Raw genomic sequence first — 24498 nt, forward strand, 5'->3', positions numbered from 1 at the left:
TAAACGGGTATTCATTGGACAAATATATTATACTAGAACTGATACGTGATTACATTTTCACGCAATTTGGGTGCATAGATCCTGAGAAATCAGTTCCCAGAACAACCACCTCTGGCCGTAATAACGGCCTTGATACGCCTGGGCGTTGAGTCAAACAGAGCTTGGATGGCGTGTACAGGTACAGCTGCCCATGCAGCTTCAACACGATACCACAGTTCATCAAGAGTAGTGACTGGCGTATTATGACGAGCCAGTTGCTTGTCCACCATTAATCAGACGTATTCAACTGGCGAGAGAGCTGGAGAATGTGCTGGCCAGGGCAGCAGTCGAACATTTTCTGTATCCAGAAAGGCCCGTACAGGACCTGCAACATGCGGTCGTGCATTATCCTGTTGAAATGTAGGGTTTCGCAGGGATCGAATGAAGGGTAGAGCCACGGGTCGTAACACATCTGAAATGTAACGTCCACTGTTCGAAGTACCGTCAATGCGAACAAGAGGTGACAGAGACGTGTAACCAATGGCACCCCATACCATCACACCGGGTGATACGCCAGTACGGCGATGACGAATACACGCTTCCAGTGTGCGTTCACCGCGATGTCGCCAAACACGGATGCGACCATCATGATGCTGTAAACAGAACCAGGATTCATCCGAAAAAAATGACGTTTTGCCATTCGTGCACCCAGGTTCGTCGTTGAGTACACCATCGCAAGCGCTCCTGTCTGTGATGCAGCGTCAAGGTTAACCGCTGCCGTGATCTCAGAGCTCCATGCTGCTGCAAACGTCGTCGAACTGTTCGTGCAGATGGTTGTTGTCTTGCAAACATTCCCATCTGTTGACTCAGGGATCGAGACGTGGCTGAACGATCCGTTACAGCCATGCGGATAAGATGCCTGTTATCTCGACTGCTAGTGATAAGAGGACGTTGGGATCCAGCACGGCGTTCCGTATTACCCTTCTGAACCCACCGATTCCATATTCTGCTAACAGTCATTGGATCTCTACCAACGCGGTCAGCAATGTCGCGATACGATAAACCGCAATCGCGATAGGCTACAATCCGACCTGTATGAAAGTTGGAAAAGTGATGGTACGCATTTCTCCTCCTTACACGAGGCATCACAACAACGTTTCACCAGGCGGCGCCGGTCAACTGCTGTTTGTATATGAGAAATCGGTTTAAAACTTTCCTCATGTCAGCACGTTGTAGGTGTCGCCACCGGCGCCAACCTTATGTGAATGCTCTGAAAAGCTGATCATTTGCATATCACAGCATCTTCTTCCTGTCGGTTAAATTTCGCGTCTGTAGCACGTTGTCTTCGTGGTGTAGGAATTGTAATGGCCAGTAGTATATACTCTGCCCAAGTCACAGGATTCACAGCAAGAACTTCTGTGCACGACCATTTCTTACTTAGATGACCACCTCTGTCATCAAGACCAAATCCCGTGGAAAACTTGCCATGAACCTACGTTACGAATATTATAAAAAATGTTTTTCTGATCTGTCATTATTTGCAATGTGTTTAATTAATAAAAGTATTTGCAATGATTGTAAGTATGTTTCACTTAGCTTAATGTAATAAATACTCTGTTTTTCTGGTGATGGCGTTCCCCTGAGTGATCACGACGTTGTATGTATGGAGAATTACTGAAAGCATTTGATTAAAACTACCTTCACTCGTTCCGTAGAACTTGTAAAAAAAGCTTTGTTCGATATATCTTTAGATCATAGTGTAACGTCTGGAATTTCGCATGTAGTAATCTGCCGCTGGCAATAAGATATATGCAATATCTCTAATGACATGACAGTTTATCATATATCAAAACATGTCATGTGCACATGCAACCTCCTCTCACCGCAGAGGGAAGGGGGTGAGTGGGGCGGAGGGTGGGGGGGGGGGGAGCACTACCGTAGCGCCTTCTACATCAAAATATGCACATAGAGTTGCCATATCTAGCTGATACCTCGTCGGGACACTATGAGATGGGTGTATACAGGGTGAAAAGTATTTAAACCGACAAACTCTGGGAGGTTGTAGGGGACATCAAAACAAATATTTTCCCCTAATGTCATTTTTTCCTATGAGGATTATTTAAACCGGTGGAGGCCGTATTATGATCTTCAGTTCTTAGAGGGCGTATTACGCTCTTCAGTTATATGCAGCTGCTGTCCACCAGTGTAGTCGCGCATTGTCTCTGTTTACTAATGGAGCGATACACCTGGAGTGAGTACAATGATATGGGTGGTGCGTACTACGTAGCGCACCACAACGGACGATCAGCACAGCGGGTTTATCATCAATAATATCCTAATCGCCGAATCCCGCATCATACGACCTTCGCTGCTGTGAACCAACGTCTGCGTGAGATCGGGTCATTTAGCAGTTTACCTGGACAGGGACGCCGTCGCACGGTAAGAACGCTGCAGTTTGAGGAAGCTGTCTTGCAGCATGTGGAGCGCGATCCTTCAATCAGCACTCGTGCAATTTCACGTAACATGGGGACGAATCAGACGAATATAAGAACAGTCCTTAGAGAGCAATTGTTATGTCCATTTCAGTTACAGCGTGTCCACAGCCTGGAACCAGTTGATTATCCACCCAGAGCACAGTTTTCGCAGTGGTACCTGGAAGTGTGAAATGCATCCTACATTTCCATCCTCTGTGTTTACCGAGGAAGCAACGCTCGGGCGTGATGGACTCTTCAACATGCACAATTCGCATGTTTGGAGTGAAGGTAGCGCACATGTCACAGTTACTAACGCTCATAAAGTGTGGTTCTTCGTTAATGTGTGGGCCGGTGTTGTTGGGGACTGTTTAATTGGGCCTAATCTGCCACATAGGCCATTAAATGGCAGGCACTATTACAATTTTCTCGCCAGAGCATCGCCAGAATTGCTGGAAGACGTCCAGCTCCCTACAAGACAACGCATGTGGTTCCAACATGACGGGGCGCCGGCACATTTCAGTCGTCGTGTGCGTCGATTCCTGGACCGGTGGTTCCCAGAAACGTGGATTGGTAGAGGCAGAGTGTTTGTTGGTTTAATTAATTTGCCGCCAGAGAAATCTGCCTCTGCCGGTTTAAACACTCCTCATAGGAAAAAATGACATTAGGGAAAATATTTGTTTTGATGTCCCCTACAACCTACCAGAGTTTGTCGGTTTAAATGCTTTTCACCCTGTAGAAACAAAGTAAAACATTTATTAAATATAAATATTTTTTATTTAAAACACAATTACATGCAAATTGTTGCCGGCCGCGGTGGTCTCGCGGTTCTAGGCGCGCAGTCCAGAACCGTGGGACTGCTACGGTCGCAGGTTCGAATCCTGCCTCGGGCATGGATGTGTGTGATGTCCTTAGGTTAGTTAGGTTTAAGTAGTTCTAAGTTCTAGGGGACTGATAACCACAGCAGTTGAGTCCCATAGTGCTCAGAGCCATTTGAACCATTTTTTTGCAAATTGTTGCGGCAGAAATAGTTGATGTACAAATGTTTTTCGGAAGATATCACATTTTTCGCTAAGTCTTCTTTTTTCCTTTTGCGTATTTATAAAACTCCATGCAAGTGTGCTTACAAAAACTGGGCCCGTATGACTGATTTTCAGAGTCCCTGGCAGCAGTCGGTTTCTTTCGTAAGTCCACCAGGCAACATCAACGAAAATACTGTTTCCACAGTGGCGTTGTGTGGGGAATAGGAAGCAGGCATTCGGTAATGTTAGCAGTTGGCATTAGCATTGTGGTTGATTTTTTTTTTTTTTGGGGGGGGGGAGGGGGGACCGAACAGCGAGGGTAATCGGCCCCATCGGTTTCTTATTTCAATGATCGATGCTTTATTCTTCTTCTCGCTTTTCAAGTTTTGCTGCAGGAACATGAAGTAAATTGAAATTATTTTACGTGGCCTATCTTCCGCGTCAAAAAATTGTTTTTTTCGAATCCAGAGCATAAGAATTCTCTCAATTACGAGCATTAACGACAGCTACCTTGGTTGTGAGTGCGATATGAGAGTATGATGGTTGACAACGTACAAGCAGAACTCTTTAAATTCTTCTGTCCTTATCGTGTATATTGAAAACCTATTAAATATTTTCATGGCGATTATTTCAATGTCGACGGTTAAGACTATAGCAGCGCTTGATACAATATTGTGGAGAATATGGACAGGGCATCCAATTCCTTCTACAATTTTTCCTGGTTCTTGGTGAAACACATTCCGCTAACTGTGTTTCCACAAAAAAACCTAATTTATCTGATGGAATTTGTAGTTGTCTTAGAGCATCTAAACAAAGCTTTGCAATTGTCTCTGAAGTTTCATTATTCAACGAATCAAACTTCATCAGCTTCTGTTGGATTCAGTCAGTTTCATAAAGTGTGAACAACTAAAGGAAACATCTTTTCAACCTTGTGGTTCGATGCGTCGGTGCCTATGCCGTATAACGAAACTTCTTGCAATTATTTTATGCATTTGGTCACGGAGTATGGTGCGAGAATATTTCCGACAATCGCAGTAGTTTTGGACCTGGCTGTAGACCACTTTGCGGACGGCGACTTTGAAGTCAGGATACATTGCGGCGTTCAGTTTTACGGCATAGTCAAGAGGACTCAACGATTGATGATGCTTGGAAAATTTACTTCCGCATGGTAGGAATATTGTAATCTAATCATTTTCTTTATATTTCAGAAATTTGAAAAAATAATTATTGCTTTTAATAATTTCTTGTACTAGATCCCGCAGTTGCTTTAAATGTTACAGTAACACTTCTCACAAAAATCATGAGATGCCTCCTAATATCGCTCGGCGTGGACTCAACAAGTCGTTGGAAGTCCCCTGTAGAAATATTGAACCACGCTGCCTCTAGAGTTGCCCGTGCAGCATTTTGTGCCCGAGCTGACCTCTGGACTATGCCCCATAAATGTTCGATGGGATTCATCTCGGGCGAACTGAAGTGCCAAATCATTCGCTGGAATTGTTCAGGAAGTTCTTCAAACCAATCGCGAACAGTTGTGGCCCGGCGTCATTATGCATTGTTAACCATAAAAATTCCAATTTTGTTTGGGAACGTGAAGTTCATGATGGGCTGCACATGGTCTCCAGGCAGCAGAACATAACCATTTCGAGTCAGTTAGACTAGAGGATTCAGTCCATTCCATCTAAACACAGCCTGCACCCTTTTGGAGCCACCACCAGCTCGCACAATGCCTGGTTCACAACTTTTGTCCTTCGCTTAGAGTCGTCTTGTGGCACTCTCTAATCCTACTACCAGCTCATAAAAAGTGAAATCGGGACTCATCAGATCAGGCCGCGGTTTTCTGGTAGTCTAGGGTTCAACTGATACGGTCACAAGTCAATGAGAGGCGCTGCAGGCGATGTCCTGCTGTTAGCAGAGGCACTCGCGTAGTAGCCTGCCGGCCGGATTGGCCGAGCGGTTCTAGGCGCTACAGTCTGGAACCGCGCGACTGCGACAGTCGCAGGTTCGAATCCTGCCTCGGGCATGGATGTGTGTGATGTCCTTAGGTTAGTTAGGTTTAAGTAGTTCTAAGTTCTAGGGGACTGATGACCTCAGAAGTTGAGTCCCATAGTGCTCAGAGCCATTTGAACCATTTTTGCCGTAGCCTATTAACGCCAAATTCTGCCGTATGGACACAACGGATACTTTAATCGTACGTCCCACGTTGATTTCTGCGGTAACGCAGTGTTGCTTGTGTGTCAACACTCGCAACTGTATACAACCGTTGCTGAAGGCCGGCGGGCACTGCGTTGTCCATGGTGAGAGGTATTTGGTATTCTCGGCACACTCTTGACACTTTGGATCTCAAAATATTGAAATACCTAACTATTTCCTAAAAGGAATGTTCGGTGCGTCTGTCTCCAACAACCATTCCACGTTTGAGTCTGTTTCCTATCGTGGGGCGATAATGATGTCGGAAGCCGTTTCAGATTAATGACCTGAGTACAAATGAGAGCTCCACCAGTGCACTGCCGTTTTATGCTCCACCAGTGCACTGCCGTTTTATACCTCGGGTACGAGGCAACTACTGCCATCTGTATATGTGAACTAGTTTCATCACCTCAGTGTATATCAGAATTGTGAAAAAGAAATGTTTACCGGTTTTGGTGATACCTGTAGCAGATTCCGCAATTTTCTTGTAATTTTTCGCAACACCTAAGTTGAAAAGCCGGCCGCGGTGGTCTAGCGGTTCTAGGCGCGCAGTCCGGAACCGCGCGACTGCTACGGTCGCAGGTTCGAATCTTGCCTCGGGCATGGATGTGTGTGATGTCCTAAGGTTAGTTAGGTTTAAGTAGTTCTAAGTTCTAGGGGACTGATAACCTCAGAAGTTAAGTCCCATAGTGCTCAGAGCCATTTGAACCATTTAAGTTGAAAAATTTAAGTCTTCATAGTGAATGTGATTTCTGCAGTGAATATCATACATTTTCAGATTGAGGGCCCATCTTATGGTCCTTAAGTACCCCTCCCCTCGGTGTACATATAACGGAAAATGCATTGGAACTGCTGAAATTGTTCTAATATATATGTTGTCACATTCTGGGATCCACACACACCAATAAACGTTTTGCATCACCCCAGTTGCCGGAAGTCCTGAAGATAGACGTTGACTGTGGATATTGTATCACAGACACAGTCCCTTTGACTGTTCAGAGATGTCACTTAACCCGCCCAAAGATGTAAACAACCATGCATGAACAGCGCGTATTAGACAGAGGGGTCCGACAGCCGATCAGTTCCAGTCATTCCACGAGGTCGGAGGTACACTGCTCTTGTTGTATCTACTTCAACAATCCCTTGACAGTCAATATCGCGATTCGATCGCGTCCGTAATGTTACTATGTGCCAGATAGGGATCTCAACAAAGGGCAGTGAAGTGTCAGGCGTCCCGGCGTGAATCAAAGCGATGTTAACGGGCATGGAGAGATACAGATACAAGAACTGTCGATGACACGCCTCGCTCAGGCCGCCCAAGGGCTACTGCTGCAGTGGATGACCGACCGCTACCTACGAAGTATGGCTCGCAGGACAGCAACGCCACAATGTTGAAGAACGTTTATTGTGCAGCTACAGGATGTCGTGTTACGACTCAAACTGTGCGCAATAGGCTGCATGATGCGCAACTTCAGTACCAATGTCCATGGCGAGGTCCATCTTTGCAAACACGACAGCATGCAGCACGGTACAGATGTGCCCAAAAACATGCTGAATGGACCGCGCGGGATTGGCATCAAGTATTCTTCACCGATAAGTGTCGCATTTGCCTTCAACCAGCAACCAGACAATTGTCGGAGACGTGGTTGGAGGCAACTTGGTCGGGCTGAACGCCTTAGTCACACTATCCAGCGAAGTTCAAAAATGGTTCAAATGGCTCTGAGCACTGTTGGACTTAACATCTGAGGCCATCAGTCCCCTAGAACTACTTAAACTTAACTAACCTAAGGACATCACACACATCGATGCCCGAGGCAGGATTCGAACCTGCGACCGTAGAAGTCGCGCGGTTCCAGACTGGAGTGCCTTGAACCGCTCGGCCACCGCGGCCGGCTGCAGCAAGGTGGAGGTCCCCTGCTCTTTTGGGTAAGCATTATGTGGGGCCGACGTACGGCGCTGGTGGTCATGGAAGGCGCCGTAGCGGCTGTACGATACGTGAATGCCGTACTCCGACCGATAGTGCAACCATATCGGCAGCATATTGGCGAGGCATTCGTCTTCATGGACGACAATTCGCGTCCAAATCGTGAGCATCTCGTGAATGACTTACTTCAGGATAACGACGTGGCCAGCATGTTCTCCAGACACGAACCCCATCGAACATGCCTGGGATAGATTGGAAACGACGACGTGACCACCCCAACCACTGTGAGGGAGCCACGCCGAATCGCCATTGACTAGTGGGACAATGTGGACGAATAGTGCCTTGATGAACTTGGAGATAGTATGCGACGACGAATACAGGAATGCATCAGTGCAAGAGGACGTGCTACTGGGTATTAGAGTTACCGATGTATGCAGTAATCTGGACCACCACGTCTGAAGGTCTCGCTGTATGGTGGTACAACATGCAATGCTTGGTTTTGATGAGCAATAAAAATCATGTTTATGTTGACCTCTATTCCAATTTTCTGTACTGGTTCCGGAAGTCTCGGAACCGAGGTGATTCGAAACTTTTTTTGATGCGTGTACTTACAGGGCTGCACCTGTTTAAACAATAGGGCCATGTGTTGTTGTGGACCACCACGGCTGAAGGTCTCGCTGTATGGTGGTACAACATGCAATGCGTGGTTTTGATGAGCAATAAAAATCATGTTTATGTTGACCTCTATTCCAATTTGCTGTACTGGTTCCGGAAGTCTCGGAACCGAGGTGATGCGAAACTTTTTTTTGATGTGTGTGCTTACAGGGCTGCACCTGTTTAAACAATAGGGCCATGTGTTGTTAAAAGTTAACAACATTTCACGATTTTTTGTGTTGTGTATAAAGCGCATCTCCCCCGGTATTACGCGTTATGGAAAGTGCATTGGTATTGTACGGAGGACTGAGGAGTGCCGAGAAGCTGGTGAGGGTAGCAGAGGCCGCTGTGTGGCGCACGGTGTAGCTCCGTGGCTCACGTGTGAGGACAGGGCAGGCGCAGGCGTATCTCCTCGGCAGTGGTCGGGCGTGATGGCGGAGCAGCAGGAGGCGGCGCTGCGGGCGTCACGGAAGCAGTGTGCGGCGGCGGCCGTGCTGCAGCAGGGGCAGTCGCTGCGCGTGGCGGCGCGCGCCCACGGCCTCAACCACATGGCGGTGCAGCGCTTCGTGCAGAAGATCCGCCGACAGGGCTGCAGCGTCGGCTGGCGCACAACAGGTGCCTCTATGTGCACGCTCTTCCATTTTCTTCGTATTTCTTCTCCTGCCCATTTCCGATGCGAAAGCGGAAACCGCAGAGAGAGAGAGAGAGAGAGAGAGAGAAAGTCATGCTTTCCTAGCTGTCGGAATTTCCCGCAAATCCTGCGAAATCACGCTCTCCACTAAGAATGGGAAAATACGCCCGGCTAAAACCGATAGCAGTATTTTAGTTAGCTATTTAATTGGTCTCGGTTATCACAATGCTTTTATTTTTTACAGATTAGTGGGTAAAAATCCGAAATATCAGTGCTAAGATTTTTGGTTTTTAAGTAAACCTTTTCCAAAGTGCAACGTAAGGGGGTTTTATTGTACAGGGTGACACACGAGAGACGGTCGGTTTTTGATGAAATAATACTCAGCCAACTTTAAAATTAATGCATGTTTATTTACACACAATCAAAGCTCATTATTTGCCATTTTAGTTAACAAAGTAATCTCTGCAGGGATGGCAGCAATTTCTTGAATGATTCCATTCTTCAACTCGCCCAAATTTCGTGGTTTGTGGTTATAGACACAGTTCTTAAGGTACCCACACAGAAAAAAGTCACATAGTGACAAGTCGGGAGACCTGGGAGGCCAAGGAACATTGCCAAAACGTGAGATAATCCGGCCAGGAAACATGCGTCTAAGAACTGTCATTGAAGTGTTTGCGGTATGCGATGTTGCCCCATCCTGCTGGAACCAAACGCATTTTAAAGAGATTCGTTGGCTTCTTAGTTCTGGTTTCAAGCCTACGAATGTAACGAACCGAATTACAGTAACTGTGGCCCCGTTCTCTTAAAAAAAAATAGGGTCCAATAATGCCAGCACAGCCAAGAGCACACCAGACCGTCACTTTTTCTGAGTGTAGAGGACTCTGGTGGAAAAGGTGTGGATGCTCTGGAGCTCAGTAATGTAAGTTTTGCACATTCACGGTCCCGTTTAAATGAAAATGAGCTTCATCGTTCATCAATAAAATTTCATTTTCGTTCGATCCCAAAATCACCTGCATTCTGTAAGCGAAGTCTTCTCGTACAGTAAAATCAGTTTCGTTAAGTTGTTGGACAATGAGCATTTTGTGGGGGTGGAATTTTAATTCTTTATGCAAAATTCGTCTAACCGATTCACAGTTGATTCGTAACTCACTAGCATGACGTCTAGCTGACTGTCTTGGGCTTCTGACTGCCGCTTGCCTTACTCTTTCAACATTTTCTGGTGTCGTTACTCTGCGTCTCGGGCCAGGATTCTTCTTATCCAGTATGTTTCCAGTTGATCTGAAGTTTTCCACCCATCTGAGGATTGTGTTACGGCTCGGAACAGCTCCATGTCGACCGACAAACCGCGAACGAAACAATCGCTGCGTAGCATTAATAGACTCACCACTTTCCACGAAACTGTCATAGACAAACACTCAACGTTGCAAGTCCCACTGCTCCATAGTGACTGAGTAAATGAAATGGCGTCTTGTATAGATCAGAACTATCCCCACCACGACCGCCTCCCACCACCGCGCCCTCAGTACTACGTAGTTCAAAACAGACCGCCTCGCGTGTGACACCCTGTACAATTATCGATGTATTGAAAAATATCTACTGGTAGTCGACCATGGGTCGCTATTTGACTTAAGTTGGCTCTGTTTAAACGCACGGTTATGCCCCCCAGTATTGTTTGCATCGAAATTATCATTACACTCTAATTATTCAACAAAAATGTGGTGATTGCTAGCTGTTTTTGTTGTTGTGGTCTTCAGTCCTGAGACTGGTTTGATGCAGCTCTCCATGCTACTCTATCCTGTGCAAGCTTCTTCATCTCCCAGTACCTACTGCAACCTACATCCTTCTGAATCTGCTTAGTGTATTCATCTCTTGGTCTCCCTCTACGATTTTTACCCTCCACGCTGCCCTCCAATGCTAAATTTGTGATCCCTTGATGCCTCAAAACATGTCCTACCAACCGATCCCTTCTTCTAGTCAAGTTGTGCCACAAACTTCTCTTCTCTCCAATCCTATTCAATACCTCCTCATTAGTTACGTGATCTACCCACCTTATCTTCAGCATTCTTCTGTAGCACCACATTTCGAAAGCTTCTAGCCTCTTCTTGTCCAAACTGGTTGTCGTCCATGTTTCACTTCCATACATGGCTACACTCCATACAAATACTTTCAGAAACCCTGACACTTAAATCTATACTCGATGTTAACAAATTTCTCTTCTTCAGAAACGATTTCCTTGCCATTGCCAGTCTACATTTTATATCCTCTCTACTTCGACCATCATCAGTTATTTTGCTCCCTAAATAGCAAAACTCCTTTACTACTTTGTGTCTCATTTCCTAATCTAATCCCCTCAGCATCACCCGATTTAATTTGACTACATTCCATTATCCTCGTTTTGCTTTTGTTGATGTTCATTTTATATCCTCCTTTCACGACACTGTCCATTCCGTTCAACTGCTTTTCCAAGTCCTTTGCTGTCTCTGACAGAATTACAATGTCATTGGTGAACCTCAAAGTTTTTACTTCTTCTCCATGAATTTTAATACCTACTCCGAATTTTTCTTTTGATTCCTTTACTGCTTGCTCAATATACAGATTGAATAACATCGGGGAGAGGCTACAACCCTGTCTCACTCCTTTCCTAACCACTGCTTCCCTTTCATGCCCCTCGACTCTTATAACTGCCATCTGGTTTCTGTACAAATAGTAAATAGCCTTTCGCTCCCTGTATTTTACCCCTGCCACCTTCAGAATTTGAAAGAGAGTATTCCAGTTAACGTTGTCAAAAGCATTTCTCTAAGTCTACAAATGCTACAAACGTACGTTTGCCTTTTCTTAATCTTTCTTCTAAGATAAGTCGTAAGGTTAGTATTGCCTCACGTGTTCCAACATTTCTACGGAATCCAAACTGATCTTCCCCGAGGTCGGCTTCTACCAGTTTTTCCATTCGTCTGTAAAGAATTCGCGTTAGTATTTTGCAGCTGTGACTTATTAAACTGATAGTTCGGTAATTTTCACATCTGTCAACACCTGCTTTCTTTGGGATTGGAATTATTATATTCTTCTTGAAGTCTGTGGGTATTTCGCCTGTCTCATACATCTTGCTCACCAGATGGTAGAGTTTTGTCATGTCTGGCTCACCCAAGACCATCAGTAGTTCTAATGGAATGTTGTCTACTCCCGGGGCCTTGTTTCGACTCAGGTCTTTCAGTGCTCTGTCAAACTCTTCACGCAGTATCTTATCTCCCATTTGATCTTCATCTACATCCTCTTCCATTTCCATAATATTGTCCTCAAGTACATCGCCCTTGTTTAAACCCTCTATATACTCCTTCCACCTTTCTGCCTTCCCTTCTTTGCTTAGAACTGGGTTGCCATTGAGCTCTTGATATTCATACAAGTGGTTCTCTTGTCTCCAAAGGTCTCTTTAATTTTTCTGTAGGCAGTATCTATCTTACCCCTAGTGAGACAAGCCTCTACATCCTTACATTTGTCCTCTAGCCATCCCTGCTTAGCCATTTTGCACTTCCTGTCGATCTCATTTTTGAGACGTTTGTATTCCTTTTTGCCTGCTTCATTTACTGCATTTTTATATTTTCTCCTTTCATCAATTAAATTCAATATTTCTTCTGTTACCCAAAGATTTCTATTAGCCCTCGTCTTTTTACCTACTTGATCCTCTGCTGCCTTCACTACTTCATCCTTCAGAGCTACCCATTCTCCTTCTACTGTATTTCTTTCCCCCATTCCTGTCAATTGTTCCCTTATGCTCTCCCTGAAACTCTCTACAACCTCTGGTTGTTTCAGTTTGTCCAGGTCCCCTTTCCTGAAATTCCGACCTTTTTGCAGTTTCTTCAGTTTCAATCTGCAGTTCATAACCAATAGATTGTGGTCAGAATCCACATCTGCCCCTGGAAATGTCTTACAATTTAAAACCTGCTTCCTAAATCTCTGTCTTACCATTATATAATCTATCTGATACCTTTTAGTATCTCTAGGGTTCTTCTATGTATACAACCTTCTTTCATGATTCTTGAACCAAGTGTTAGCTATGATTAAGTTATGCTCCGTGCAAAATTCTACAAGGCGGCTTCCTCTTTCATTTCTTCCCCCCAATCCATATTCACCTACTATGTTTCCTTCTCTCCCTTTTCCTACTGACGAATTCCAGTCACCCATGACTATTAAATTTTCGTCTCCCTTCACTACCTGAATAATTTATTTTATCTCGTCATACATTTCATCAATTTCTTCATCATCTGCAGAGCTAGTTGGCATATAAACTTGTACTACTGTAGTAGGCATGGGCTTTGTGTCTATCTTGGTCACAATAATGCGTTCACTATGCTGTTTATTCATTATTAAACCTACTCCTGCATTACCCCTATTTGATTTTGTATTTATAACCCTGTAATCACCTGACCAAAAGTCTTGTTCCTCCTGCCACCGAACTTCACTAGTTCCCACTATATCTATTTCCCTTTTTAAATTTTCTAACCTACCTGCCCGATTAAGGGATCTGACATTCCACGCTCCGATCCGTAGAATACCAGTTTTCTTTCTCCTGATAACGACGTCCTCTTGAGTAGTCCCCGCCCGGAGATCCGAATGGGGGACTATTTTTTTACCTCCGTAATATTTTACCCAAGAGGACGCCATCATCATTTAATCATACAGTAAAGCTGCATGTCCTCGGGAAAAATTACGGCTGTAGTTTCCCCTTGCTTTCAGCCGTTCGCAGTACCAGCACAGCAAGGCCGTTTTGGTTAATGTTACAAGGCCAGATCAGTCAATCATCCAGACTGTTGCCCCTGCAACTACTGAAAAGGCTGCTGCCCCTCTTCAGGAACCACATGTTTGTCTGGCCTCTCAACAGATAACCCTCCGTTGTGGTTGCACCTACGGTACGGCCATCTGTATCGCTGAGGCACGCAAGCCTCCCCACCAACGGCAAGGTCCATGGTTCATGGGAGTGCGGTGATTAGCATATGATACAAAATTAAGATTTACTCAGAAAACAGGATAAGCAATATTTCTAGCCTAACATGACACTCCAATACACTCGCTAACCTAACTAGCCTATCATTGGCACAATGTATCCTCTTTTCCTGCCGGCCGAAGTGGCCGTGCGGTTAAAGGCGCTGCAGTCTGGAACCGCAAGACCGCTACGGTCGCAGGTTCGAATCCTGCCTCGGGCATGGATGTTTGTGATGTCCTTAGGTTAGTTAGGTTTAACTAGTTCTAAGTTCTAGGGGACTAATGACCTCGGCAGTTGAGTCCCATAGTGCTCAGAGCCAGTTTATCCTCTTTTCCTCTTAAGTCAACACTGAACCCACAAGTGACTCTATTGAAATTCTGCCAGAACGGACACACTCAGAGAGCGCCAGTCAAAGAGCTAGTGGAACTCATTTAGAATTACAGTGCCCTACTTTGGCCGATGATTGCTAATATCACCGTAATTCTCCGTGATGATTACGACGGTCGGCCCAGCCACCGTCATGATGCCGTCTTTCCCGTGAGCAAGCTTGTCTAATCTCAAACGTGGACGTGATTTGCGCCCGTAAACTCAAAATGGTTCAAATGGCTCTGCGCACTATGGGACTTCACATCTGAGGTCATCACTCCCATAGAACTTAGAACTACTTAAACCTAACTAACCTAAGGACACCACACACATCCATGCCCGAGGCAGGATTGAAGCTCCTAGAACCGCTCGTCCACAGCGGCCGGATGTCCGTAAACTCCTTCACGTAAATGTTCATTTGCGGAGTCCGTCACGAGTCAATACTCAAGCTACTTGCACATATGCCAAGAGTAGTTGATCGACTTAAGTGCGCGGCAGCAAAGGCACACTTCAGATTGCATATGAACACCACAAGTTAGTACAAATCTGTTTCTCTTTTCAGAGGAACAGATAATGCTACGTGTGTGGAGTCGTATGCTCTACACTATTCAGACTTCGGGAGTAACCTTTGGACTCAATGCCCGTAATTTCTCCATCCTACTTCTCTCCACGGTATCCAAGCAGGGCAGCCAGACACCGCGATTGTTCCGGTCCACTGCCGACCCTAGAGTCCCCACTCAGATTTTTGCAAACTTCGCCGTTATCGCCGCATGGATCCGTGCGCTTTGGTAGCCGGTCACGATACAGACTTGCATGTATCCGTGCGCGTTTGTACCCAACCACGACACACAATTCTCCCGCTGTTACTGTTGCCGCCAAACTTTTTAATATGTATCTCTACTCGCTCTGCGCCAGTCCCGTCACAGAATTCCGCAAATTTTCCACTGTGGCGCGAAATCGTTTGTCTTTTGCATATAGCTCCTTCTTGTTGTCATGGCAGAGCCTCTTCCATCGTCGTTGGTGAACTTAAGTGCCAGCCGACATGGGGTCCGGCCGTGTTCCAGCCTCTGCGCCTATCTCGTTAGCTTGACATGACACAAACCACTTCCTTTTCTGTGTCCATTCTCTCCTGCCGGTGGGCCAATTATCTCGTTTTGTTAAATGGCTATCTCTATGTATTCGGTGTATTAATACTGATTTAGCATCGTGTAAGGTGCAAAATCTGCTACCTTACAAAAGAACGAGCGATTCTTACTCCTAAATTTGCATTGGTCTGAAGTATTGTGTCATTGTAGAAAGTGGGAAAAGCGATCATTATTGTTCTAATAATAATGCCGACAGAAACGACAAACAGACAAAAGGCATAAGAATTAGTACGGCATTGCTGAGACAGTAATATACCATGTACCATTTATCATGCGGCGAGGCTATTGGTTGGTACGCGTATAAAGCAGTTTGCAAGACTTGGCCATCTGGTTTGTATGTCATGTCAGTTTCTCACTGTCGTCATCGGATATCATTTGTATTACGGAATGGCACCACCTCTTGTCACAATGCTCCGTATTATTTAAAAGATTAAAACCCGGAGAAGCTACAACGAACTTGTGACGTAATACGTGGAGACATCTTGAAAGGTTAACAGTTCGTTCAAAGTTGTAATAAAAATAGAAAGCTCCTGAACTGCTACCGCACATAACATTCCTTTATTTGATCTTAGCCCTTGAAAACGGACAAATTAACACGAAAAGCCGGCCGGAGTAGCCGAACGGTTCTAGGCGCTACAGTTTGGAACCGCCCGACCGCTGCGGTCGCAGGTTCGAATCCTGCCACGGGCATGGATGTGTGTGATGTTCTTAGGTTAGTTAGGTTTACGTAGTTCTAAGTTCTAGGGGACTGATGACTTCAGAAGTTAAGGTCCATAGTGCTCAGAGCCATTAACACGAAAAACGCAGTTCATCAACCTCAGTTTTCTCTCTCTAACATTGATTATTCGTAATACCCAAATAGTGGTATGATACCCGATTACAGCATGTTTCAGCAGAGTTTCAAAAATGGTGTGTTTTTTAGTATTCAGTCACCATTCATTCTTTGTAGCTTGAAACTGTGCGAGTCAAAATGTTTTAATCTTTGTTCGATTACTATGCTTATTACAGGAAACAACAGGAATAAAAAACCGAAAATCGGTTATTTTAGATATGTCTTTCTGAGCGGTTTTAACAGTCCATGTAAACTGTCGTTGAAAAATATCTATATAACCGAAAACCGGTTCCGTCAGCGACAATCCCCATTCCTACTGCCGACTCACACAATGCCAGCATATCAGACCGTTTTCCTAGCCTGCGATCAACGCAGAGCCGCCGCGGAAAACGTCTGTGTTTTTCTGGGGGAGTTTGTCCCGCACGTCGCAGCTTATGTGGTTGGAGGAGAACCGGACACCTCTTCTCCGCTCGTCCATCGACCCACAGCCAACAGAACAAAACTACAGCAACTCGTTGAAGAAAGAAGTGAAAACCGACCGTTTCTTTTTTCTTTCGAAATTGATCGATAAGCTAGTAGACCCCGAAATTGAGGACGACACGGAGTTTTTCTTCAAATCCGTGGCAGCAACAGTCAAAAATTTAGACGCGACCTTTTGTTTGGAACATTGTGTGATGGACTTGGAAATCATAACTAAGAGATCGAGGATATGCCAGCAACTCGACGTTTCGGTACGAAAACTACAGCGGCACATCGTCATCTTCCCTTATTGCTTCTATCTCAAGTGTTGACAGTGAGGACCAAGATCCTATACAACACGACTGTAACTTCACTTCACTGCAGCTGACTTAGCTACCTACACTAACGGAAAGATGCGTTGTATTTTGTCATATACGAGGCGTGTTTTTTTTAAGTATCGTTTTGAAATTATAAAAAGACGTGCTAAGGTATCTCAATTTTATTTTTACATGAAAGCCTGTACCTTAATCTACTTTTCTACATAATTTCCGTCAATATTGAGGCACTTGTCATAACGTTGTACCAGTTTTTGCATACCCTCATAGAACTCTGCCGCCTGCCTTGTTAACCACTGCATCACCACTGTTTTGACATGGCCTTGAAGACGCTGACCGCCAGATGTTTCTTCAGATGGTAGTCACTGGGAACAGATGGTAGTCACTGGGCGCAAGATCGGGGCTGTACGGAGGATGATTTCGAGTTTCCTATCGAAAAGGTGTGATGAGATCTTTGGTCTGATTCGCCACACGCGGACGGGCATTGTCTTGCAGCAAAACGATGCCCTTGCTCAACTTCCATGGACTGTTGATTTGATTCTTGTGTGACGTAGGCCACCCATTTTTCATCGCCCGTAACAATTTGGCTTAAGAAATCATCACCGTCGTTGTGGTACCGCTCAAGGAAAGTCAATGTACTGTCTAAACGTTTGGTGTTGTCCACATCCGTCAACATTTTCGGTACCCAACGCGCGCACAATTTTCGGTAATTCAAGTGCTGGGTCACAGTCCCATACAAAACACTACGAGAAACATTAGGAAAGTCATCCCGCGAGGAGGAACTCGTAAAGCGTCTGTTTTCTCTCACCTTGTTGTCCACTTCCTGCACCAAACTTTCATTAACGACCGAAGGACGCCCACTCCGTTGTTCATCATGCACATTTGTGCGGCCACCTTTAAATGCTCTCACCCACTTTCTTACCATTCCAAAACTCATGTTTTCTCCGTAAACTTCACAGATCTCACGATGAATATCGATCGATATTAGACCTTTAGCACTAAGAAATAGACACTGGACTCGCATTCGGAAGGACGACGGTTCAATCCCGCGTCCGGCCATCCTGATTTAGGTTTTCCGTGATTTCCCAGAATCGCTCCAGGCAAATGCCGGGATGGTCCCTTTGAAAGGGCACGGCCGACTTCCTTCCCCATCCTTCCCCAGTCCGATGACCTCGCTGTCTGGTCTCCTTCCCCAAACAAACCACCCAACCAACCACTAAGAAATCGTATAACAGCCCGTACTTCACAGTCGGCGGGACTCACGATTATCGGAGGCATCTTAAACACTCAGTACACAACGTAAACAAGGAAGAATCAGACTGTAATGGCGTCACTGCGTAGATTAAGGTACAGGCTTTCATGTAAAAACAAAATTGAGATATCTTAGCACGTCTTTTTTTAATTTCAAAACGGTACTTAGCCGGCCGGAGTGGCCGTGCGGTTCTAGGCGCTACAGTCTGGAACGGAGCGACCTTTACGGTCGCAGGTTCGAATCCTGCCTCGAGCATGGATGTGTGTGATGTCCTTCGGTTAGTTAAGTTTAATTAGTTCCAAGTTCTAGGCTATTGATGACATCAGAAGTTAAGTCGCATAGTACTCCGAGCCATTTGAAGCATTTGAACCAAAACGGTACTTAGTTTAAAAAAACACACCTCGTAGTATTATTTTCTTTTCGGTGCTGCAATACAGTTCGCCCAAACTACAAAATCAATATTTCAAACTCTTTGTCATTCCCATTCCTTGTCCTTCTGAAACAGTAAAATCTACACGTATATTAATTAGTATTTTAATTAGTGTGGAAGGAAAAAATCCAGTACTATCCACTAAGGTCAACACTTTTGTTATGCATAGACGAAGTTCAGCAAATCATCATTTACAGAACGAAATTTTCACTCTGGAGCGGGATGTACGCTGATATGAAACTTCCTGGTAGATTAAAACTGTGTGCTGGACCGAGACTCGAACGCGGTACTTTTACCTTTCGCGTGCAAGTATTCTACCGTCTGAGCTACCGCTGCGGGCCTCTTCTCTGTTACCTCCTGGAGTTCGCTTTCGGCTCTTTCTCCGGCAGATTAACTCTCCAAATGGGTGTGAACCCTCCACCACCTTGGCTTCGTGCGGTGGCCCGTGTTCACCTTGGCCTTCATTCGCTTCCTAAGGACACCACTCCATCCTCACTCAATCGCCATCAGTTTCACGACCTTAGCATTGAATGTCGCGATAGTACCCTTCGTGCACACTGATGGGTCTCGGGCTGACCTTGTCGGGTGTTCAGATTAGATTAGTTTTTCGTTCCATAGATGCGTGTTGAGGAGATCCTCGTGGATGTGGAACATTTTATTTTTTTAAAGCTGAAATAACAATACTAATAGTATGAATATATACATCATTTGTTTCTATTAAAAAATTCGTCAGTGGAGTAGAAAGAGTTCGCTACTAGTAAGTCTTTCAGGCTCCTTTTAAACTGATCATTATTTGTAACTAATTTTTTAATGTTTTCTGGCAAATTATTGAAGAGGAGTGTTCCTGAGTAGTGGACCCCTTTTTGAACTAAAGTAAGTGCTTTTAAGTCCTTCTGCAGATCATTTTTGTTCTTGGTATTGCATGTATGAACTGAGCTGTTTGTTGGAAAAAGAGATATAATATTTAGGACAAATTTCCTTAAAGAGTAAATATACTGAGAGGCAGTAGTGAAACTTCCCCTTAGAAAAATTATCAATGACTGCTTAAACTGACACAATATTTTTTTAGCGCAACGCAATCTGACTTTCAATAATCCCTACAAAAGAATGACCCTGACTAACATTAACCTATACCTTTCACAAATCACTTACCTCACAAAAATCTTCGTTAATCAAACTACTAAAATACAGCGAGCGCCACTACTGCCAGCTAAATAAAAGATTCAAACTACTGAAGGCACTAACTACTGATAGGCATAGTTAGCAAATGAAAGATTTTGATAGAGAACAATGTATTTACCTTAATAGTGTTCAAAAGTCATAATATATATATATATATATATATATATCAGTTCACGACATCCAGTCTTACAAATTTACTGTCTCTGTCCAGATCATCCGCTCTCAAAACTCCGCCATCTCACTCCCCACTTCCACCACTGTTGGCGGCTCACCTCCAACTGCGCAACGCTACGCGCTGTTCACATCCAGCTGCTCAACACTACAATGGCAGACAACAATGCAAACTAGCCACAGACTGCACACAGCACAGCCAGTGATTTTCATACAGAGCGCTACGTGGCGTTACCAATAAGAAAACCTAAACAGCCTACTTACAGTAGTTAGTATATCCAGTTCTTTGAAGAGGTTTCTACAGGACGTCCCTGAATTTACTCTGAAAACTTTTGTTTGACTTGAAGAGTTACCCCAAAATATTATACCATATGACATTATGGAATGAAAGTAGGCAAAGTATGCAAGCTTTTTCATTTTTATGTCGCCTATGTCTGCCAACACTCGAATTGCAAATACAGATTTGTTAAGGCGTTTCTGCAGTTCTGTGGTGTGCTCCTCCCAACTGAATTTGTTATCAAGTTGTAATCCCAGGAATTTAAGACCGTCAACCTCATCTATCTGCTCTTCTTCATACTTTATGCAAATGCTGGGTGGAAACCTCTTACAGGTTCTTGCATATAGTGAGTCTTTTCGAAGTTTGTCAGTGAGTTGGCTTTAAACCATTTATTAATATCCATGAAAATATCATTAGCAGATGTTTCTATAACTACGCTCGACATACTATTTATTGCGATACTTGTGTCATCTGCAAACAAAACGAACTCTGCTTCTGGCAGTGTAACTGATGAGAAATCATTAATGTACACAAGAAAAAGCAATGGCCCTAAGACGGATCCTTGTGGGATGCCTTCGTCATTGTGTCGACGTTTTTCGGTATCGGCTTCCGGAACACTACTCTGCATTTCCAGCAGAGGTCTTCGCCCTGTATCAGGCCACGGGGTACATCCCCCTTCAGAGCCTCTGTGTGCTGTACACCGTCCGTCCCTCAGTGCAACGGGTCCGGGAAAGCTGTCAGTTGCTCACTCTTGATGGAGCCACTGTGATGTTTTGACAGGGAACGAGGCCGCTGACGCGCCTATTGACAGAATTTTGCATAATACCAAAATACCCTTCAGTAGGACATCCAACGACTGTGTCAATCAGTGCCAAGTCGAGTAACTGCTCTCACAAGGGCCGGAGGTGGACCAACGCATTGACTTGCTGAATTTATGAAGCTCTTCCTCTTAAATAAATCACTCAATTTTTCTGAAATTGTAATCATTTGTTTGTCTGTTCATGTACACAACGTCTACTGATTTCTGCCCCATTCGGACAATTCCTTTGTGGACCGTCAGTTTCTTTTTTTCTGAAGAGTGTGTGTACCTGAATTTCAGTAACAATTTTCTTGCTTTCCGAGATTCCATTCAGATGTCCATCTCTGTAGATAACTTTTGCCAGTACGTCTAAGAGCACATTCAAAATTGTTCTTGTGCTTTCATCCGATTGCACTTGTCTCATTACATACGCGATTTACGAGCTCACTTCACGCTTAATGTCATCCGACAGGTTTCTCAGATACGACGGTTGGGTTACCGACGACACCCAGAAATTCCTAAAGTTATTGTAAGCACCAAGAAACGGAGAAGCGACATGGAAGAAGCGTGCAGGGTTTCCAAGATGTCAGTGGGACCGCGCACTGGCGCAGCACCAACTCTGTGACTCCATGCAAGCTCCATACCCCGTGGGTCGGTGTCGGAAAGCACTTTCAGCTAAACGCGGCTACTGTCTCGCAAAGGTTATTTCATAACTGATAATGAAGGAAAATTCTGCTCTCATCTGTGTTCGGAAATTGCCCTAAATGTTTTTAAAAAAGTCAGAGGCAGAAAGAACATCGTAAATGGTCAAGAGAGTGGCTCTTTAAGCAACGCCAGTTTTAAGATATTTAGTTACTTTGCAAATTACTCTCATTTAACACGGGAATATTCCTGTATGAGGAGAGTAATTTCACCATACGAGCAGCTGATGGCGACATTATGATTCATGGGAACGGGAAGAAGTTACAAAGATCAAGAATTTTCGACAGAACCGTCCAAACAACCATTAAGCGAAACAGTACCTGAAAAGTGTGACTGTCCTGAAGGAGAATTCGATGAATACAGCCACCTCATTTATGTTAATACAGGGTGAAAAGTATTTAAACCGACAAACTCTGGGAGGTTGTAGGGGACATCAAAACAAATATTTTTCCCTAATGTCATTTTTTCCTATGAGGATTATTTAAACCGGTGGAGGCCGTATTATGATCTTCAGTTCTTAGAGGACGTATTACGCTCTTCAGTTGTATGCAGCTGCTGTCCACCAGTGTAGTCTTGCATTGTCTCTGTTTACTAATGGATCGATACACCTGGAGTGAGTACACTGATATGGTTGGTGCGTACTAGGTAGCGCACCACAACGGACGAGCAGCACAGCGGGTTTATCATCAACAATATCCTAATCGCCGAATCCCGCATCATACGACCTTCGCTGCTGTGTACCAACGTCTGCGTGAGAGCAGGTCATTTAGCAGATTACCTGGACGGGGATGCCGTCGCACGGTAAGAACGCTGCAATTTGAGGAAGGTGTCTGGCAGCATGTGGAGCGGGATCCTTCAGTCAGCACTCGTGCAATTGCACGTAACGTGCGGACGCATCAGACGAATGTAAGAACAGTCCTTAGAGAGCTATTGTTTCGTCCATTGCACTTACAGCGTGTCCACAACCAGGAACCAGTTGATTATTCACCCAGAGCACAGTTTCAGCAGTAGTACCTGGAACGGTGTGAAATGCATCCTGCATTTCCATCCTCTGTGTTGTTTACCGATGAAGCAACTTTCGGGCGTGATGGACTCTTCAACATGCACAGTTCGCATGCTTGGAGTGACGATGACCCACATGCCATAGTTACTAGCGCTCATAAAGTGCGGTTCCTCGTTAATGTGTGGGTCGGTGTTGTTGGGGACTGTTTAATTGGGCCGTATCGGCTACCTAGGCCATTAAATGGCAGGCAATATTACAATTTTCTCGCTAGAGCATTCCCAGAATTGCTGGAAGACGTCTCGCTCCCTACAAGACAACGCATATGGTTCCAACATGACGGGGCGCCGGCACATTTCAGTCGTCTGGGACCGACGGTTCCCAGAAATGTGGATTGGCAGAGGTGGTCCTGTACCATGGCCTGCTCGATCCCCAGATATATCCCCTCTGGACTTTTTTGTGTGAGAAGAGATGCGCAACCCTGTTTACGCAACTCCTGTTGCATCAGAAGAGGATCTGGTTGCCCGGATAGTAGCAGCAGCAGCAGGAACAATTCAGGATACTCCTGGGGGTTTTTGCCCATGTCAGACAGAACATGATCCGATGATATAACCTTTGTTTACGTGCCAATGGAGGCATTTTTGAAAATCAACTCAAATTGGGTTGTGTTAATTTGTTGACTCTTGGTCATAAAAAATGGAAAAGTGTTTGTTGGTTTCATTAATTTGCCGCCATAGAAACCTTCCTCTACCGGTTTAAATACTCCTCATAGGAAAAATGAGATAGGGAAAAATATTTGTTTTGATGTCCCCTACAACCTCCCAGAGTTGGTCGGTTTAAATACTTTTCACCTTGTATATTGATTGTGACCAGTGACAGAAATTATTTTTACTCTATTAGTCGTATTTTGAACTCCATACTTCGTAGTAGATCATAGGAGTAGCGAGTGAAGTATGTTGTACTTCGTTTCTGAAAAAAAAGGGAATTTTCCTTTCCCTGTCTGAAGCAACCTTTTATAAACTGTTGCACCGGAATATATAACTCGAGAGTTTTACTTTTAGCATTGCTGTAGTGAATTACGCCGTTTACCATTGATTCAGTCTTGTTACGAAACACGCAGTCTATCAGGGAGAAAATATATTGGCGCAAAAGTATAAGAGCGTACCTGAAGACTTGCTACAAGACATTCCTTTGTCAACCAAGTATTCTGACCGCACTGTTTTGTAGAATAAATACTTCTATTTTTACTTCATCCACGCTGCCACAAAATATTTTACTATAAGACAGTATTCAGAGAAGGTATAATAGAAATTTCAAGTGCAAAGATGGCGGAACCATCTGCATCCTTGTCTCCATCACTTGAAGCCTTGGTCTCAGTTTTCCACAAACGTATGACCCACATATATATTTCAGTAAATTGAGAAATTTTGCTCAAACCTCTAGCTTCTAGATTTACACACACCTCGTATCAGCGCAAACCTACCGCCCTCTCGCAATGACCTAACAGCGCAAATGTGATGTGCGCAGACAGATCGGTGTCGTGGGGTTTCCTACGAGCAATGGCACACTAAACTTGTCGGAGGCCCGGGCCGGCAAAACAAATAGAGGCTCCCCTTGCTGCCCCCTCCCACCCTCCTCACCAAAAAGGATTTCTCCGAGAGTTTCAAACGCAAACGGGAGGAAGTCCCACATTGCTTATCAT

General features: G+C 44.6%; 1 protein-coding gene across 6 annotated transcripts in view; it reads left to right on the forward strand.

Annotated features, from left to right (window-relative positions):
- Positions 1 to 24498, forward strand: part of LOC126203965 (protein bric-a-brac 1-like) — a 455035-nt gene that overhangs the window by 200245 nt on the left and 230292 nt on the right. The window contains exon 1 of one of the 6 annotated variants that reach the window (XM_049938367.1): positions 8654 to 8852. The exons of the other annotated variants lie outside the window; for them this stretch is intronic. Within the exon in view, the coding sequence (XP_049794324.1) occupies positions 8669 to 8852 (184 nt within the window). The 5' untranslated portion in view covers positions 8654 to 8668. Of the gene's footprint in view, positions 1 to 8653; positions 8853 to 24498 lie in introns of those variants that run through there. 6 annotated transcript variants of the gene reach the window in all.

Source organism: Schistocerca nitens, chromosome 9 (assembly GCF_023898315.1).
Source record: "Schistocerca nitens isolate TAMUIC-IGC-003100 chromosome 9, iqSchNite1.1, whole genome shotgun sequence".
NCBI classification, from domain to species: Eukaryota; Metazoa; Arthropoda; class Insecta; order Orthoptera; family Acrididae; genus Schistocerca; species Schistocerca nitens.